The 20,158-nt window shown below is 48.7% G+C and overlaps 2 protein-coding genes across 2 annotated transcripts; both read right to left on the bottom strand.

Moving 5' to 3' along the window:
* Positions 1 to 4,209: 4,209 nt before the first annotated feature.
* Positions 4,210 to 6,826, bottom strand: LOC135389239 (uncharacterized). The gene is made up of 2 exons (XM_064619305.1): positions 6,197 to 6,826; positions 4,210 to 4,266 (listed from the first exon to the last, which is right to left on the bottom strand). The coding sequence occupies exons 1-2, from the start codon at positions 6,824 to 6,826 to the stop codon at positions 4,210 to 4,212; spliced, it is 687 nt and encodes a 228-aa protein (XP_064475375.1).
* Positions 6,827 to 13,918: 7,092 nt separating this feature from the next.
* LOC135389238 (uncharacterized) lies at positions 13,919 to 18,283 on the bottom strand. Its single transcript, XM_064619304.1, has one exon. The coding sequence runs from the start codon at positions 18,281 to 18,283 to the stop codon at positions 13,919 to 13,921; it is 4,365 nt and encodes a 1,454-aa protein (XP_064475374.1).
* Positions 18,284 to 20,158: the final 1,875 nt, after the last annotated feature.

Genomic DNA, 20,158 nt, shown 5'->3' with positions numbered 1-20,158 from the left:
CTGTGTTGACTTCATAAAACAAAGTAAGGTTTGTGGTGTCTTTTAGAATGAAAATTGTATGGGGAAGTCACGAGGATGATTTTATGATAGTTAAAATGATAGATTATTCTCCTCCTCTGTTGTTTTTATTAACCAATGTAGTGTTATAGATTTTATTTCCTCTTGTGTTCGTGTCCCACGGTCTTCCAGGTTCTCTGCTGTTCACATACATCTATCGACACGTGTAATTAAAGCTCCACTATGGTGGTCACGTATAGGAATATTAGACTTTTTATAATAAAACTTTTAATTTTGATTGTAATCATATTGATTAAAAATATCTTTTTGATTAAATGTGTCATAACGAAATATTAGCTGTTGTGCATGAAATGTTGTGCAGGGCAATTTGGAAATGCCACCTACAGTTTGTTTTTCACTTCTTACTGCTTTGTGTTGCAAAGCACACTTATGAAGTTACCACACCAAATATCTGGATTGCAAGCAAGCCCGAGCAATGGGCGAACACTAAAGACAAACACAACAACACGGCTGAAAACCAGCAAGGCATTTAATTGCCGCAAAATACACAACCAAAAATATATACAGTTGACGTGTGGGAATGGAGTTTCTCCACATCCTGCACATATGCCGTTTTATCAGTAAAGTGTCTGGAGTCTCACATTGCCAAGCTCTCAGTGTGCCACAATTTCTCTAGGTGCAGCTTTAGAGCTTTGAAAATATGTACTTTGATAGGTACACAGAGACTGTAGTATGTATAATTTTATATGTATAAATCAATAGATTGCCATGCAGTTTTATCCTGATAAACTCGTGCTTATCTGTTGCACAAAATCACTCCAGACTCAAATCTCTTGTGGCCCAAAACAAAATAAACCGTGTGCGCAAAATGAGTAGCAGCGAATCTGTAGTTTCTTTATTCTGCATTGCTTTCGCGTATCTGAGTCCTCGGCTTTTCGTAGAGGGGAAATGACGACGGTGCAGGATGGTATGGACACCCTCCTGAACTTCGACTGACACAGCAAAAGACAAGTTGCCAGTAAGCGTGAAATGATACAGCCTGGAGCAACCAAAAAGAGAAAGAAAAACGGGGGGGGGGGGGATATATGTTTATTAAGAAAAAAATGGAAAAGTTAGCCAGGCAAAGAGCCCGCTTGCTATTCCAAAAAAAGAAAAAGAAACTGAAGAGATACGGGATAAGTATACTTCTGCACACAAACTAAACGTGCGAGGTGATAACATCATAAGTCCAAAAGAACAATCTTTTGGTGAAACACATTGGAAATACACTGTTTAGGCCACAAAATTTCTGAAACACACAAATCGAATTCTGCGGCGGCTTACGGGTTTTGACGCCGTGTTAGCGTAGGTTCCTGCGGGCTAGCCGGAGGCCCCACGTCGTTCAAACACACCGTAGAAAAGTCTGTGTGTGTCGTGATGCAGTCAATACCGCGATTTCTTCTTCTGTATAGTCCCAGCAAAAGATCACACTCCTTGTTCGTCGGCATCATCACGCATATTTGCCGTTAGGCGACTATTGGCATGATGAAAGCAATGTGAGTTTTTTTATTCATGAAGAGGGCTAAGTCCAGTTAGCTGAGCGTTTAGTCTAGAATGAAAGTGAACAGAGAATTGAGAAACTCACCGGTCTGTATATCCGACTTCGTCGGCAGCGTCCGGAATGCCTATTCGACTATTTCAGACGGGTTAACCATTTGCTACGTGTTCATTCAGTCTCATATTGTGTGTAGCACCACATGATAATGTTCCCGTCGCAGACGTCCGGAAAAGTTTGCAACTCCGTAAGTCGTGTGTGTTTAGCATCGCGAACCGCAAGAGTACCGAAACGCAGATGACAGCCGCTGTGTTAGTGGTACTACTTTATGCAGCTCCCCGCCCGCCGACACAGCTCATCTGTTGTGGGGCTGCGATTGGCCTGCGGCGCGAAACGTCGCAAAACGTCATTCGGAGACAAGTCCCAAAATACCAGGTCTTCATAGGTCATTCCCGTATGACGTACGTGCAGTGACGTTTCGTGATGTAATGAACGAAAGAGAGAGGCGCGCCGACTTCGCTCCTTGACCCGCTTTGTAAACAATCAAATCACCCCGGGCGCGCAAAATCTTTGACATGTTCATGTAAAATGGACACCTTGCTTTCAATTTGTATGGTTTTTAGAAAAAGTTTGACCGGCAGTTTAGTGCCCCTTTAGCAGAAAATGCAGCCCAAGATAAGAGCAGTTCCGATAGCGTCGCCCGATACATGTGTTTTTGTTTTGTGTTCACAAGTTAAAGCTCATCTTCGACGCATGAGGCGGCACTATGGCGGCATCTTCGACGCATCAGGCTCCTTCACCATCTCACATTGGTGGTGAAGCAAAGACGCGTCTCGGAAGATGCGCAATAAAGAAAAAAAAAAGAAAAAAAATGGTGTTCCTTCACGAATTTTCTGCAGACGATCTACCGAACGGATTTTTGTTCTGAAAACGGCAACGACATCAGCTCACCGAAAGGAACAGATGTTCTCATTGGGACAACTTCGTAGCTTTTATAATTAAAAAATTAATTCACGATTTTTAGGTAATTAGTGGTTTGATGGTTGAGCAATATACGGCCAAGAACATCCGCCGGCCAAGAGATGATAAAGTGGAAACGGCATGTCTATAGCCCTTATAGCTTTTTTTATGAAAAATCTGTATCGCCTAAAAAAAAGACACCCTGTATATAGAGAGAGTGACCCCCACCGGGCTCAAGTAGCAAAAGATAGCTGGCATGGTTGTACAGTATCTGTTTTCTGTGTGTTGGATACCCCCGTCAAGGTCACGGGTCAAGGTAATGTTTATAGTGTCTAGTTTATAGTGAAAATTCTATTCGCCTCTCGAGCTGGCTTCTCGCCAGCTAGCGGACCCCAGCAGAAGCACTCAATGAATGATAGTAACAGCAGACGACAGTTATATTTCGCGCTGACCCGAAACTGCCGCAACTTCCCTTCATGTGCTATGGAGTTTCTGGGCTTACAGAACTCAAATAGCAACAGTGCTGCTCAATTCCGCAGTGCAAAACTACTGCGGAGAAGAATATTCAATGTCGAGAAGGGGGAAGAGGAAAAAAGAAACCATCACAGGAGTGGCGTGAACGAAGACAGCAGGAAATCACGCGCGACTTATGTTATTTGTACAAGTTTTGAAGCGTGTCTCGTGGAAGAAGGCATGAAGCAGGGCCGATTTATTCATCGGCAATCATTCTTTTCTCCGCCATCTTGAGGATGACGCGAGCGCCTCTACAGGTAGTTGGAGAGGCGAATAGTGTTCGACTAGATTAGGTCTCAAGGATGATTTTATGATAGTTCAAACGAAAGATTATTTCCCTTTCAAGTTATGAAATTTGTAGTGTTTCTTGTTTTGATAGATTGTTTCGCTATTATTTCCCTGCATGTATCTGTTGTTTACACATTGGACGATGCACCGTTTAGAGTGTTTCTCTCTTCTTCAGCGTTAACTCTGTGCTAGCCACAGTTGGAAGTTAATAAATTTGTAATGTTTCTTGACTTGATAGATTGTTTCGCTATTATTTTCCTGCATGTATCTGTTGTTTACACGTTGGACGATGCACCGTTTAGAGTGTTTCTCTCTTCTTCAGCGTTAACTCTGTGCTAGCCACAATTGGAAGTTAATAAATTTGTAATGTTTCTTGACTTGATAGATTGTTTCGCTATTATTTTCCTGCATGTATCTGTTGTTTACACGTTGGATGATGCACCGTTTAGAGTGTTTCTCTGTTCTTCAGCGTTAACTCTGTGCTAGTCACTGTATTAAATTTGTAATGCCTCTCGTTTTGATAGATTGTTTCGCTATTATTTTCCTGCATGTGTCTGTTGTTTACATGTTGGATGATGCACATGGGTTTGGCTCTCTGTTAGTGCTAGCTGTTGATCGTGATTCTCATTATCTCCTTACATGTGCGCTATTCACTTCATAAGAAACTGATTATTTGTGTAGTGTTGGAATCTTCAACTTAGTTTCCCTATTGTGCTTGAAATTACTTACATCTAACAGAACTTGTAATTGCTATTGCAATCATGGTGCTCACATCTCAGACATTTTATAATAAAACAATTTGACTGTAATCGCATTGATTGAGAATATCTTCTTTGATTAAATGTGCTACTCCATTTTAATTCTGATTCATTGAAAACTCGCGTGTACGATTACCGTTAAGGCAAACTATTGTCTTTGATGTGAGATATCTCTTCAATGCTATTGCTTGATACCTGTAATAAGTAAACATATTCTTTATTATGTGTATTGTATTTCTTCTGTTTCATGTTTTTTTGGCTAAGTCATTCTCCTTCACACAGAGTCACAACACAATTCCTGCCACTATTAGCTTTAATAAATATACTTCATCTTGTACTTTTGTGTATTATTGTCCATTGCATGTCTATACTGGCATGTAAACTGCCCAATGCGCGGCTGTTGTAAGGAAAGAAAAATGCCTATGAAGCTGGCCCAGGTGTGATGGTGGCATCGCTTGGCTGTGTTGGCAGCGTGCATGCCAATACTTGCATGTAAACCCCCACCGCGCGGCTGTTGTAGCAAAAAAAAAATATGACATGGAGGCGGCCCAGGCGGAAAAATTGCCAAAGAAGTCGGCCCAGATGTGACGGTATCATCGCTTGGATGAGATGACAGTGTGCATGTCCCTACTTGCATGTAAACCACCCACGCGCCACCTGAAAAAAAATTGCAAACGAAGTCGTCCGAGACGGAAAAATCGCAAAAGTCGGCCCCGGTTGAGAAATGCACGACGATAAACGAACGCACGGCCCTCCGCCAACGTGCCGAGCGCACTACATAAAAATCTGATTAAATTTGTCTCGTGTTGAAATATTAAACTTACCTTTCCTTATTGTGCTTGAAATTACGTAAATCTATCAGAACTTGTAATTAAAACTCCACTATTGCAGTGATGGTGCTCACGTATAGGAATGTTATTTTATAATAAAACTTGTAATTGTTCATTGTAATCGTATTGATTAATGATACCTTCTTTGATTAAATGTGCTACTATGATTCATCGAAAACTTGTGTGCATGATAACCATTAATAAAAAATAGTGATTCTTTCTGTGTGATACCACTTCAATGCTATTGCATCATACCTGTAATAAGTAGTATAACCTTTGTTACCTGTATGATATTGTGTTCCTTCTGCTTCAGGTTTTTGGCAAGGTTTTTCTCCTTCACACAGAGTCACAACATAATTCCTGGCACTATTGACTTTAATACATTTTCACTCGTACTTTTGTGTATGGCTGCCCTTTGCATGTCTACACTTGCATGTAAACAGCCCACCGCACACCTGTTGTAACGAAAAAAAAAATTGCGATTGAAGTCGACCCAGGCGGAAAAAATGGCGAATGAAGTCGGCCCAAGCTGAACAATGCACGATGGTAAGCGCGCGCGCAGACCTCCACCCACTGATAAGCGCATGGGCAACCCTCCTCCCACGCGCCGCCCGCCGCACGCAGAAAAAAATTCGCGAGTGAAGTCGACCCTGGCAGAAAAATGTGCGACGATAAGCGGATGGGTAACCCTCAGACCACGCGGTGCCCACCGGTAAGCGCTCGATTAGCCCTCCATCAGAGTGCCGCCTGCCCCGCGCAGGAAAAATATGGCGAGTGAAGTCGGCCCAGGGGTCAATAACCGCGCCTGGAACTAATCCCGCTTTTCCCTGGGCATGCCACAGTACTATTCAGAGCCTATATGTAAAGCAAATTGATGTAGCAAGCTGGCTGCACACAGCTGCTGGCTGGCTTTCTGTACACATCGCTTTTGGTGTCTTAACAAAGTTGTTGAGGAACTCGTAGGCCCAGGAATTCGGAGCGGGAGGCGGACGAACTTGTACAGACCGTTTATTCCAAAAGAATGCTCGAGACCCCCAGTAACACGCGCTACTATAGCGCGCTACATCGTCCTTGTAGCCAAACCCAAACCGAAACCAAAAACCCAACCAAACAGTACCGCATATTTCACAACATCCTCCCCCCCCCCCCGCTTGTGAGCAGCAGCTAATTTATACAATCTCTAGTGGGCAAAGGAGTTGCACTGGTCGACGTAACAGTGCGCCGCTAGGCAGCCGAACGATGCACACCCGCACTCTCCGATCCGCTCCGGGTATAACAGAGTTCACCCGGCATACCTGCCACAAGTGTCGCGGCAAGCGCTCCTGCACAAGGAGGACAAGGTCCCCAGGCTTCAATGTCGCTCCGACTCCGCTTTTAACAATGTGATTGGACCGAAGTTGCAACAGGTAGTCCTTTCGCCATCTGTTCCAGAAGGAATTCAGCAGCTGCTCACGATATCGGTAACTCTTGATGAGGGTGTTGCTGTCCGACGTTGTGGGGGTAGCTGTGCCTGCTGGCAGCGCCGTCAGTCTCCGTCCAATGAGGAAGTGAGAGGGGGTAAGAACAGACAGATCCTCAGCTGAGTCGCAGACACTGGTGAGAGGGCGTGAATTGATAATGGCTTCGACCTCTGTCAGAACTGTGACGAGTTCATCGTGTCGTAGTAGAGCCTTCGCTAACGATCTCCGCAGAACATCTTTTACCGTCCGCACCAACCTCTCCCAAAAGCCGCCCCACCATGCTGCTCTCTCGACGATAAATTTCCACTGGATGCGGCTTTGAGAGAGGTAGTCGAGTACGTCGGGGTGGCGTACGCTCTTCCAGAGGCTGTTCAGATCCTTGGATGCTCGCTTGAAGGTTAGCGCATTGTCGGAATAAATGACTTTACACAGTCCTCTTCTGGACACAAAGCGACGAAATGCCATTAGGAACCTTTGGGTTGTCAAGTCGTCTACAATTTCCAGGTGCACGGCTCGCGTCACCGCACACGTGAACAAGGCTATGTAGCATTTCTTTGAGTTGACGTCTGGAGCTTTCTAAAAGAGCGGCCCCGCAAAATCTACTCCAGTCACCTCAAAGGGTTCGGCTCTTGTTATACGATCCGGTGGAAGTGGTGCTGTCTCTAGAAAAGCAGGCCGCGCTCTTTGACGTCTACAGCGGTGGCATTTGTACAGCTCCTTCTTAACTGCTTGACGTGCTTGGATAATCCAGTAGAGCTCCCTTAGCTCGACCAACGTGTCGCGGACACCCGAATGGAGCAAACGTCGATGCGCTCTTACGATAAGAAGTTCAGTGAAACGATGATCTTTGGGTAAGACAATCGGGTGCTTTACTTCTTCGCTTTCTTCTCCCCGTTGTAGACGTCCCGTTATGCGTAGAATTCCATCTTTGTCCAAGTAAGGATGCAAATCTCTTAGTTTCGATGTGACCTTTAGATGCCGTGATGATTTGACAGCTTCAAGCTCCTCCGAAAACGATTCCGCTTGTACTTGTCTTATCCAGTAGTTTTCTGCGCGTCGGATCTCCCATGTAGAAAGTGGACCTGTTGCGTATTCATCTCGTCTTGAGTTGTGCAGGAATCGGGGTGTGTGTGTGCACCCGGTCGCATGCATGTGGGGAGGTGGAAGTGGTGCTTACCAACTGCTCTTCTTTAGACAACGTCGTCAGAACAACGGCGTGGATATACCGATTCCTGCACAACTCAAGACGAGATGAATCCGCAACAGGTCCACTTTCTACATGTGAGATCCGACGCGCAGAAAACTACTGGATAAGACAAGTACAAGCGGAATCGTTTTCGGAGGAGCTTGAAGCTGTCAAATCATCACGGCATCTAAAGGTCACATCGAAACTAAGAGATTTGCATCCGTACTTGGACAAAGATGGAATTCTACGCATAACGGGACGTCTACAACGGGGAGAAGAAAGCGAAGAAGTAAAGCACCCGATTGTCTTACCCAAAGATCATCGTTTCACTCACTTCTTATCGTAAGAGCGCATCGACGTTGCCACGCGCCTGGAGAAGTGTTCGACGCCTCGTCCAGCTCTTCAAACGACCCATCACTGAACGACGTCCTTCACGCGGGTCCGAACCTCAACCCTGACATTCTTCACGTGATGATTAAGTTCCGCGCCAACACAATTGCTTTAACTGCCGACGTTGAGAAGGCGTTTTTGCAGATTGCACTAGCCGAGAGCGATCGAGATGCGCTAAGGTATCTCTGGTATGCTACAACACCAAGGATGGGCCAACCATTGCCAGAAATTGAGGCCCTAAGGATGACACGGGTACCGTTCGGAGCTACTTCTAGCCCGTTCCTTCTAGCAGCGACTTTGCGACCACAGCCCAGCCGCCGACGTGCTGTCCACAAAGCTGGACATCTTGAAGTCCAAGGAAGAAATGTTGCAGACTCTAGACCAGAACATAGAGGAGTCCGTGCCGGAGGAGGCCTTCGAACAGGAAGTCCAAGGCGTTCTCTCTTATGAGGAGAAGATATGCACTGCGAAGTCCCAGATCACTCAGAAACTGAGAACGTACGACAGACAGCTACCGCGGACAGACTCGTCTCCCTCCAGAGTTCCACACGTACAGCCGACGCAGAACGCTGCCGCCTGTAGGGTGAGACTGCCGAAGATCGAAATTTCGAAGTTCAGCGGAGACTTAGCCGAGTGGACGACGTTCTGGGATCAATTCCAGTCCAGCATCCACACAAACGAATCTCTGCACAAAGTCGACAAATTCAGGTACCTGCAGAGCTATCTTACGGGCAAGGCTGCAGCAGCTATCAGTGGACTCTCACTTACGAATGAAAACTACGACACTGCAATAGATCTCTTGAAGCAACGCTTCAATCAACGACACCTGATCGTCGAGGAGCATCTAAACCGCTTACTGCATCTTCCACCTGTGGTTGACGCAGGGAAGTTCGTACGACTACGTGAGCTATACGACGAGGTCCAAGTGAGGGTACGAAGTCTACAAGCTCTGGATGTCGGCACAAAAGAGTATGGGATCATGCTGATGAGCGTCTTACGCAAAGCTGTGCCAAGAGAGGTCACCCTGGAGTACAATCGCAAACACAAAGGAGCTCCTAGCGAAGGTAGGACCGAAGTAGAGGACTTTATGGACTTCCTGAAAGTCGAAGTGGAAAGCAGAGAGAAGGACACGTTGCTCCCAGACATGCAGAGGAATCGCGCTATGAATCTTGACGAACCGCATTCCAGAACTGCACCAAGAGATGGTAGGCGGCTGTTCGAACGACAAACGACAGGTGCACTCACCACAGGAGTGACGCCACAGCAGCTAGAATGTCTGCTGTGCAAGGCAGCAGACCACGGCATAGAAAACTGCCGCAGCAATCTTTCGGTGGGTGACAAGAAAGCCCTACTTAGTCGGGAGGGCCGTTGCTTCAAATGCGGCAAAAAATATCACAGGTCACGTGATTGTCGAACTGCTCCACGCTTAAGATGCGCAACCTGTGGCGGACATCATTTCACGATACTGTGTGATCGTCCAGGAAATTATAGAGCAGCGGAAGACCCCAACCCTGCACGCCTCGGGGTCATGGCTTCGTCTGCGCTGTCGACATCCGACGCAGCTGCGGCCACTGGACCTGTTCTTCTCCAAACTGCTCGCATTTGGCCGGAAACAGATAGGAAGAGACAATTTGTACGAGCCATGCTGGATGGAGGCAGTCAACGGACGTTCATAAAGGAATCACTGTCTCACGAACTCAAATGCGAACCCGTCGGGGAAGAAGCTCTGTCCATATTCTCTTTCGGTTGTACTCCGCTCAAAAAGACGTGTCGTCGTGTGAAGGTCTGGCTTCGCAGCCAGTACAGGCGCCAGGACACATGCGTCGAAGCGTTGGAAACACCCGAGATCTCCGCGAACCTTATGCCTTCTCCTGACGCCAACGTCACGAGGGCAGTGAACGAGAAAGGTATGGAAGTAGCCGACGCCGCGGTATTTGGCACAACCTGTAAACCCGAAGTCCAGATACTGATTGGTTCGGACTATTACTGGGCGGTCGTGACGGGCGAATCCCAACGTATTTCGGAGAAGCTCTTTGCCGTCAACACTATATTCGGTTGGACAGTTCAAGGGCCTACTACGTCATCGTCTTCCTGCTTCAACACCGGTGTAGGGGTGTTACGGGTTACGGTGGAAAGCACCGAAAACGAAGCATCTGTAGAACTTCAGCGATTTTGGGATCTTGAACACATCGGAATCAAGCCAAACGAGGTCGAACACGATAGCCTTTGGAAGAACGAAGTACTGGCCCAGTTTCGTAGCAGTATTGAGAAGAAAGACAGGAGGTACGAAGTGTCACTACCGTGGACGGACAAGAAAGAGGAACTTCTTCCAAATCTTCAAGCAGCACGAACAAGGCTGCAATCATTAACGAGACGTCTCATGAAGGATCGTGTACTCATGGAAGAGTACGATGCAGCCATTCGTCTCTATGAACAAAACGGTCATGCCGAAAAGGTGCCGACTGGGGAGTCGGATAACGTAGTCTACTATATGCCACATAGAGCGATCATCAAAAGAGAAAGAGAAACCACCAAAATAAGAATTGTGTTCGACGCCTCGTCCAGCTCTTCAAACGACCCATCACTGAACGACGTCCTTCACGCTGGTCCGAACCTCAACCCTGACATTCTTCACGTGATGATTAAGTTCCGCGCCAACACAATTGCTTTAACTGCCGACGTTGAGAAGGCGTTTTTGCAGATTGCACTAGCCGAGAGCGATCGAGATGCGCTAAGGTATCTCTGGTATGCTACAACACCAAGGATGGGCCAACCATTGCCAGAAATTGAGGCCCTAAGGATGACACGGGTACCGTTCGGAGCTACTTCTAGCCCGTTCCTTCTAGCAGCGACTTTGCGACACCACTTTCGTGAGATGTCCGACATCTTCCCATCCACGTGCAAAATTCTTGGTGAAAGTTTCTACGTCGATGACTTGGTGACCAGCGTAAACACACTTCAAGAGGCGAGACAGCTTTGCGAGGAATCCGTGGCGATCGTTGAACACTGTGGCATGAAACTTCGAAAGTGGGCAACCAATGACCATCAATTGAGGGAGGCACTTCGACAACAGGACGACGACTGTCTATCACAGCAGCTCGAGAGCAAAGTTTTAGGCGTCATCTGGGACACCAGGACAGACCACCTACGTGTCGCGTTACGTTCCGTCATAAAAGAATGCTCGAGCCCCCCAGTAACACGCGCTACTATAGCGCGCTACATCGTCCTTGTAGCCAAACCCAAACCGAAACCAAAAACCCAACCAAACAGTACCGCATATTTCACAACATCCTCCCCCCCCCCGCTTGTGAGCAGCAGCTAATTTATACAATCTCTAGTGGGCAAAGGAGTTGCACTGGTCGACGTAACAGTGCGCCGCTAGGCAGCCGAACGATGCACACCCGCACTCTCCGATCCGCTCCGGGTATAACAGAGTTCACGCGGCATACCTGCCACAAGTGTCGCGGCAAGCGCTCCTGCACAAGGAGGACAAGGTCCCCAGGCTTCAATGTCGCTCCGACTCCGCTTTTAACAATGTGATTGGACCGAAGTTGCAACAGGTAGTCCTTTCGCCATCTGTTCCAGAAGGAATTCAGCAGCTGCTCACGATATCGGTAACTCTTGATGAGGGTGTTGCTGTCCGACGTTGTGGGGGTAGCTGTGCCTGCTGGCAGCGCCGTCAGTCTCCGTCCAATGAGGAAGTGAGAGGGGGTAAGAACAGACAGATCCTCAGCTGAGTCGCAGACACTGGTGAGAGGGCGTGAATTGATAATGGCTTCGACCTCTGTCAGAACTGTGACGAGTTCATCGTGTCGTAGTAGAGCCTTCCCAGGCTTCCACAGCTTCCAGAGCTCAACACCCGACAGACAACTCTTAGCGGCGCACGCGGTCCAACCAACACCAACCAACCACACCAACCAACAGGTCCACTTTCTACATGTGAGATCCGACGCGCAGAAAACTACTGGATAAGACAAGTACAAGCGGAATCGTTTTCGGAGGAGCTTGAAGCTGTCAAATCATCACGGCATCTAAAGGTCACATCGAAACTAAGAGATTTGCATCCGTACTTGGACAAAGATGGAATTCTACGCATAACGGGACGTCTACAACGGGGAGAAGAAAGCGAAGAAGTAAAGCACCCGATTGTCTTACCCAAAGATCATCGTTTCACTCAACTTCTTATCGTAAGAGCGCATCGACGTTGCCACGCGCCTGGAGAAGTGTTCGACGCCTCGTCCAGCTCTTCAAACGACCCATCACTGAACGACGTCCTTCACGCGGGTCCGAACCTCAACCCTGACATTCTTCACGTGATGATTAAGTTCCGCGCCAACACAATTGCTTTAACTGCCGACGTTGAGAAGGCGTTTTTGCAGATTGCACTAGCCGAGAGCGATCGAGATGCGCTAAGGTATCTCTGGTATGCTACAACACCAAGGATGGGCCAACCATTGCCAGAAATTGAGGCCCTAAGGATGACACGGGTACCGTTCGGAGCTACTTCTAGCCCGTTCCTTCTAGCAGCGGCTTTGCGACAGCACTTTCGTGAGATGTCCGACATCTTCCCATCCACGTGCAAAATTCTTGGTGAAAGTTTCTACGTCGATGACTTGGTGACCAGCGTAAACACACTTCAAGAGGCGAGACAGCTTTGCGAGGAATCCGTGGCGATCGTTGAACACTGTGGCATGAAACTTCGAAAGTGGGCAACCAATGACCATCAATTGAGGGAGGCACTTCGACAACAGGGCGACGACTGTCTATCACAGCAGCTCGAGAGCAAAGTTTTAGGCGTCATCTGGGACACCAGGACAGACCAACTACGTGTCGCGCTACGTTCCATCATGGACTTCTTAATCACGGCTGATGACACAAAGCGCAGCTTACTCCAAGCGACTGCAAGGGTGTTCGATCCTCTCGGATTTCTTGCGCCCTTCGTTATCCGAGCAAAGATAATGTCCCAACGGGTTTGGCAGAGAGAACTGACCTGGGACGATGACCTCCCGACTGACGTACTTGAGGACTGGCAGAGGTGGCGAAAAGAACTCCACCACGCCAAAGAAATTGCCATTCCGAGAACATGCGTCATGACGCATGTTCTCGGCACACAGAGCGTACGCAGAAGGACACACACTGCAGTGCGTCTGCAGTGTGCAGAAGGACAGTGTCGCCAGCCAGATATGCTTCTTGAACTCTGTATCTCGGATATTCTATTAGCCACAAAGGGTTTGTAACGCTGAGCGTCACCACGTATCCAGCTGAGGGCGATCATCGAATCCGACCATAGTATGGCTCCATGTCTGTCGGGAAAACACGCCGCTACGTAGTCGCAGAGTCGAGCTCCTAGTAAGGTTCCAAGTAGCTCTAGGCGGGGAAGCGAGATGCGCTTCAAAGGAGCTACCCGAGCCTTAGCTAGGATGAGGTAAACCGTACATGCGCCGTTTTTGTATTCTGTCCTGAGGTATACGACGGCACCGTATGCTAGCAAGCTAGCGTCGCAGACACTGGTGAGAGGGCGTGAATTGATAATGGCTTCGACCTCTGTCAGAACTGTGACGAGTTCATCGTGTCGTAGTAGAGCCTTCGCTAACGATCTACGCAGGACATCTTTTACCGTCCGCACCAACCTCTCCCAAAAGCCGCCCCACCATGCTGCTCTCTCGACGATAAATTTCCACTGGATGCGGCTTTGAGAGAGGTAGTCGAGTACGTCGGGGTGGCGTACGCTCTTCCAGAGGCTGTTCAGATCCTTGGATGCTCGCTTGAAGGTTAGCGCATTGTCGGAATAAATGACTTTACACAGTCCTCTTCTGGACACAAAGCGACGAAATGCCATTAGGAACCTTTGGGTTGTCAAGTCGTCTACAATTTCCAGGTGCACGGCTCGCGTCACCGCACACGTGAACAAAGCTATGTAGCATTTCTTTGAGTTGACGTCTGGAGCTTTGTAAAAGAGCGGCCCCGCAAATCTACTCCAGTCACCTCAAAGGGTTCGGCTCAATGCGATGTTCGCCGGAAGTCATCCGTGGAAGTTGTGCTGTCTCTAGAAAAGCAGGCCGCGCTCTTTGACGTCTACAGCGGTGGCATTTGTACAGCTCCTTCTTAACTGCTTGACGTGCTTGGATAATCCAGTAGAGCTCCCTTAGCTCGACCAACGTGTCGCGGACACCCGAATGGAGCAAACGTCGATGCGCTCTTACGATAAGAAGTTGAGTGAAACGATGATCTTTGGGTAAGACAATCGGGTGCTTTACTTCTTCGCTTTCTTCTCCCCGTTGTAGACGTCCCGTTATGCGTAGAATTCCATCTTTGTCCAAGTAAGGATGCAAATCTCTTAGTTTCGATGTGACCTTTAGATGCCGTGATGATTTGACAGCTTCAAGCTCCTCCGAAAACGATTCCGCTTGTACTTGTCTTATCCAGTAGTTTTCTGCGCGTCGGATCTCACATGTAGAAAGTGGACCTGTTGCGGGTTCATCTCGTCTTGAGTTGTGCAGGAATCGGTATATCCACGCCGTTGTTCTGACGACGTTGTCTAAAGAAGAGCAGTTGGTAAGTTGGAGGATCGGCTCCGCTGGCGGCGATGGTAGAAGCAAAACGTGCGTCGCTCTTACTTCTTCACTAATATCCTTCCCCACGCCTGTGTTTGTACTTGGCCACTGTTCCTCTGATTCCTTTAACCATTGTGGTCCTTCCCACCAGTGAGTGCGCGAGTGTAACGAGTCAATCGAACTGCCGCGGGTCAGGAGGTCTGCTGGGTTCTGTTCCCCTGGACAGTGTCGCCAGCCAGATATGCTTCTTGAACTCTGTATCTCGGATATCCTATTAGCCACAAAGGGTTTGTAACGCTGAGCGTCACCACGTATCCAGCTGAGGGCGATCATCGAATCCGACCATAGTATGGCTCCATGTCTGTCGGGAAAACACGCCGCTACGTAGTCGCAGAGTCGAGCTCCTAGTAAGGTTCCAAGTAGCTCTAGGCGGGGAAGCGAGATGCGCTTCAAAGGAGCTACCCGAGCCTTAGCTAGGATGAGGTAAACCGTACATGCTCCGTTTTTGTATTCTGTCCTGAGGTATACGACGGCACCGTATGCTAGCAAGCTAGCGTCGCAGAACACGTGGAGTGTTTGGTGGTGAATTTCTTCTGTTCCTTTCAAGGCTCTCGGAATGGCAATTTCTTTGGCCTGGTGGAGTTCTTTTCGCCACCTCTGCCAGTCCTCAAGTACGTCAGTCGGGAGGTCATCGTCCCAGTTCAGTTCTCTCTGCCAAACACGTTGGAACATTATCTTTGCTCGGATAACGAAGGGCGCAAGAAATCCGAGAGGATCGAACACCCTTGCAGTCGCTTGGAGTAAGCTGCGCTTTGTGTCATCAGCCGTGATTAAGAAGTCCATGATGGAACGTAGCGCGACACGTAGTTGGTCTGTCCTGGTGTCCCAGATGACGCCTAAAACTTTGCTCTCGAGCTGCTGTGATAGACAGTCGTCGCCCTGTTGTCGAAGTGCCTCCCTCAATTGATGGTCATTGGTTGCCCACTTTCGAAGTTTCATGCCACAGTGTTCAACGATCGCCACGGATTCCTCGCAAAGCTGTCTCGCCTCTTGAAGTGTGTTTACGCTGGTCACCAAATCATCGACGTAGAAACTTTCACAAAGAATTTTGCACGTGGATGGGAAGATGTCGGACATCTCACGAAAGTGGTGTCGCAAAGTCGCTGCTAGAAGGAACGGGCTAGAAGTAGCTCCGAACGGTACCCGTGTCATCCTTAGGGCCTCAATTTCTGGCAATGGTTGGCCCATCCTTGGTGTTGTAGCATACCAGAGATACCTTAGCGCATCTCGATCGCTCTCGGCTAGTGCAATCTGCAAAAACGCCTTCTCAACGTCGGCAGTTAAAGCAATTGTGTTGGCGCGGAACTTAATCATCACGTGAAGAATGTCAGGGTTGAGGTTCAGACCCGCGTGAAGGACGTCGTTCAGTGATGGGTCGTTTGAAGAGCTGGACGAGGCGTCGAACACAATTCTTATTTTGGTGGTTTCTCTTTCTCTTTTGATGATCGCTCTATGTGGCATATAGTAGACTACGTTATCCGACTCCCCAGTCGGCACCTTTTCGGCATGACCGTTTTGTTCATAGAGACGAATGGCTGCATCGTACTCTTCCATGAGTACACGATCCTTCATGAGACGTCTCGTTAATGATTGCAGCCTTGTTCGTGCTGCTTGAAGATTTGGAAGAAGTTCCTCTTTCTTGTCCGTCCACGGTAGTGACACTTCGTACCTCCTGTCTTTCTTCTCAATACTGCTACGAAACTGGGCCAGTACTTCGTTCTTCCAAAGGCTATCGTGTTCGACCTCGTTTGGCTTGATTCCGATGTGTTCAAGATCCCAAAATCGCTGAAGTTCTACAGATGCTTCGTTTTCGGTGCTTTCCACCGTAACCCGTAACACCCCTACACCGGTGTTGAAGCAGGAAGACGATGACGTAGTAGGCCCTTGAACTGTCCAACCGAATATAGTGTTGACGGCAAAGAGCTTCTCCGAAATACGTTGGGATTCGCCCGTCACGACCGCCCAGTAATAGTCCGAACCAATCAGTATCTGGACTTCGGGCTTACAGGTTGTGCCAAATACCGCGGCGTCGGCTACTTCCATACCTTTCTCGTTCAGTACTCCCGTAACGTTGGCGTCAGGAGAAGGCATAAGGTTAGCGGAGATCTCGGGCGTTTCCAACGCTTCGACGCATGTGTCCTGGCGCCTGTATTGGCTGCGAAGCCAGACCTTCACACGACGACACGTCTTTTTGAGCGGAGTACTACCGAAAGAGAATATGGACAGAGCTTCTTCCCCGACGGGTTCGCATTGAAGTTCGTGAGACAGTGACTCCTTTATGAACGTCTGTTGACTGCCTCCATCCAGCATGGCTCGTACAAATTGTCTCTTCCTATCTGTGTCCGCCCAAATGCGAGCAGTTTGGAGAAGAACAGGTCCAGTGGCCGCAGCTGCGTCGGATGTCGACAGCGCAGACGAAGCCATGACCCCGAGGCGTGCAGGGTTGGGGTCTTCCGCTGCTCTATAATTTCCTGGACGATCACACAGTATCGTGAAATGATGTCCGCCACAGGATGCGCATCTTAAGCGTGGAGCAGTTCGACAATCACGTGACCTGTGATATTTTTTGCCGCATTTGAAGCAACGGCCCTCCCGACTGAGTAGGGCTTTCTTGTCACCCACCGAAAGATTGCTGCGGCAGTTTTCTATGCCGTGGTCTGCTGCCTTGCACAGCAGACATTCTAGCTGCTGTGGCGTCACTCCTGCAGTGAGTGCACCTGTCGTTTGTCGTTCGAACAGCCGCCTACCATCTCTTGGTGCAGTTCTGGAGTGCGGTTCGTTAAGATTCGTAGCGTGATTCCTCTGCATGTCTGGGAGCAACGTGTCCTTCTCTCTGCTTTCCACTTCGACTTTCAGGAAGTCCATAAAGTCCTCTACTTCGGTCCTACCTTCGCTAGGAGCTCCTTTGTGTTTGCGATTGTACTCCAGGGTGACCTCTCTTGGCACAGCCTTGCGTAAGACGCTCATCAGCATGATCCCATACTCTTTTGTGCCGACATCCAGAGCTTGTAGACTTCGTACCCTCACTTGGACCTCGTCGTATAGCTCACGTAGCCGTACGAACTTCCCTGCGTCAACCACAGGTGGAAGATGCAGTAAGCGGTTTAGATGCTCCTCGACGATCAGGTGTCGTTGATTGAAGCGTTGCTTCAAGAGATCTATTGCAGTGTCGTAGTTTTCATTCGTAAGTGAGAGTCCACTGATAGCTGCTGCAGCCTTGCCCGTAAGATAGCTCTGCAGGTACCTGAATTTGTCGACTTTGTGCAGAGATTCGTTTGTGTGGATGCTGGACTGGAATTGATCCCAGAACGTCGTCCACTCGGCTAAGTCTCCGCTGAACTTCGAAATTTCGATCTTCGGCAGTCTCACCCTACAGGCGGCAGCGTTCTGCGTCGGCTGTACGTGTGGAACTCTGGAGGGAGACGAGTCTGTCCGCGGTAGCTGTCTGTCGTACGTTCTCAGTTTCTGAGTGATCTGGGACTTCGCAGTGCATATCTTCTCCTCATAAGAGAGAACGCCTTGGACTTCCTGTTCGAAGGCCTCCTCCGGCACGGACTCCTCTATGCTCTGGTCTAGAGTCTGCAACATTTCTTCCTTGGACTTCAAGATGTCCAGCTTTGTGGACAGCACGTCGGCGGCTGGGGCCGTTGTCTGCAGCAGTAGGTCAATTTCGTTGATGAGCTTCGTGATCGCCGCGCGTAGAACACCGCGTTTCTGCTTCACACGGTCCATCCCAGCTGCTGTCTAGTCCACCTCCGTCGTTGTAAGGTCCCGGGTTTCGGCACCAAGATTTGTGTTGAGGAACTCGTAGGCCCAGGAATTCGGAGCGGGAGGCGGACGAACTTGTACAGACCGTTTATTCCAAAAGAATGCTCGAGACCCCCAGTAACACGCGCTACTATAGCGCGCTACATCGTCCTTGTAGCCAAACCCAAACCGAAACCAAAAACCCAACCAAACAGTACCGCATATTTCACAACAAAAGTAATACCTACCAAACAACACTGCGTATCCAGTTCCTTGGACATCGTTGCCGCTAGCAGGTGACCGCGTGAAGATTGACAGCTTTAAAGCGGTAACCGCATACGATGAATTCTCGACTCGAAAACCGGCCGCCGTCAGTTCTTCCGGTGCACCGACGCGACGCAGCGGTGGACAGAAAAATCCGGCGAAGAGCGGAAGTGGCCGCTCGACGGCAGCCAATAGGACCGCTCTACGTGCTATCGTTCCACGAGCGGACGTGGCGCGCATTTCGGATCCCCTTATGACCAACCTGGGAATTGGGAAGCACGCTGTCGCCCGCCCGCTGCTATCTGACGGCGCCTTTGTAGCGCTTGCTTCGCGAATATGCTTTGATCGCAAGAACTACTGTGTGCCACTATAACTTTTCTATGTGTAGCAAAATATTTAATTGAAGTTAAATAAGTTAATTGAAATCCAAATTTAACACGGACTAACGAAACGCCCGCTAGGGCGCCACGATCCGCCGCAGTGGAAATCTGTGCATGCGTTTCGTCTCGCCGTTTTTCGGTCGAGTTGTCGTGCCGGTGGGAAAGTTGGCCGTTTTTCTGTCGAGAAATCGTCGTACGCGGTTGCCACTTTAGTATGAGCTGCGTCCGACGCCGTCACATGTCATGCCCGCAGAACGTCTCTTACCTCATATGCATCGTGAACGAAACGTCCGGAGTTCACGCGCGTTTTGACTACACGTCACTTTTGAGTACACGACTTTTTGTTCAAAATGCTGAATGTGAATCGCAGCAGCTGCTTTTCTACGTATATCCGCTTTCGTCGCATTGTCGTCGACAAAAGAGTTGTTACACCCGGGTTACGTTTCCACCACTTCCATACGGAATATTCTTTTCGCAGGTAAGACGAACTAGAAATGCTCGACGGTATGAGAACGGTATGAACGGTATGAGACAAGTTCGTAAATATTATTATTATTAGGTCGAGTCATCCACGTAAACTCCCGTTTGTTCTCGAAATCAAGATGCGAGATGTATTGACACTGTAGTTCGCCACATTTTACAATACGCGTCTTTCGTTTGACCACATACAGCAAATTTATAGCCGTCGCCGTGATCCTCGAGAACCTTTTGCAGGTCGTCTGCTCTCACCCCTGCAAAAGGGCGCGAGAACGGACGATTTCCTCCTCCACTCACGGGTCTGCCACCGTAACGTCGTAGGGGATGTCGCTGTTGGGAGCACAAATCGCGATATTCTGGCGCTGTTGTTATCAACTTAATTATTTTAATTAATAACCATGACGATTCTGGACGAGCGAATTCACAGTATTACGCAATGAGGAATCGAATGGTACGCTTTGTAGATGGGCCAGGGTGTACGAGACCGTCCCTTTAAAGGATCGCAGCAAAAGCATATCTAGCACGACGTCTCTCCAAGCGATGTATTTGTTCCTGATTTTACGTTAAAGACCCTTCTAACAGTTGGAGTGGGGAAAAGTTTCTTAGACTTCGCAGTTCTAACCGTGGGAGCAGTAACTAGTTTGGGTTGGCCTGTTGTCAGGGCAGCAATTATAATTCCACGCTGCGCGCAGAGCGCACAGTATATCACATGGGAGCCAAAGCACGGAAACATGGCAAC

The sequence above is a fragment of the Ornithodoros turicata genome, chromosome 3 (assembly GCF_037126465.1).
Source record: "Ornithodoros turicata isolate Travis chromosome 3, ASM3712646v1, whole genome shotgun sequence".
NCBI lineage: Eukaryota > Metazoa > Arthropoda > Arachnida > Ixodida > Argasidae > Ornithodoros > Ornithodoros turicata.
This window is presented reverse-complemented; position numbering and strand designations above follow the sequence as displayed.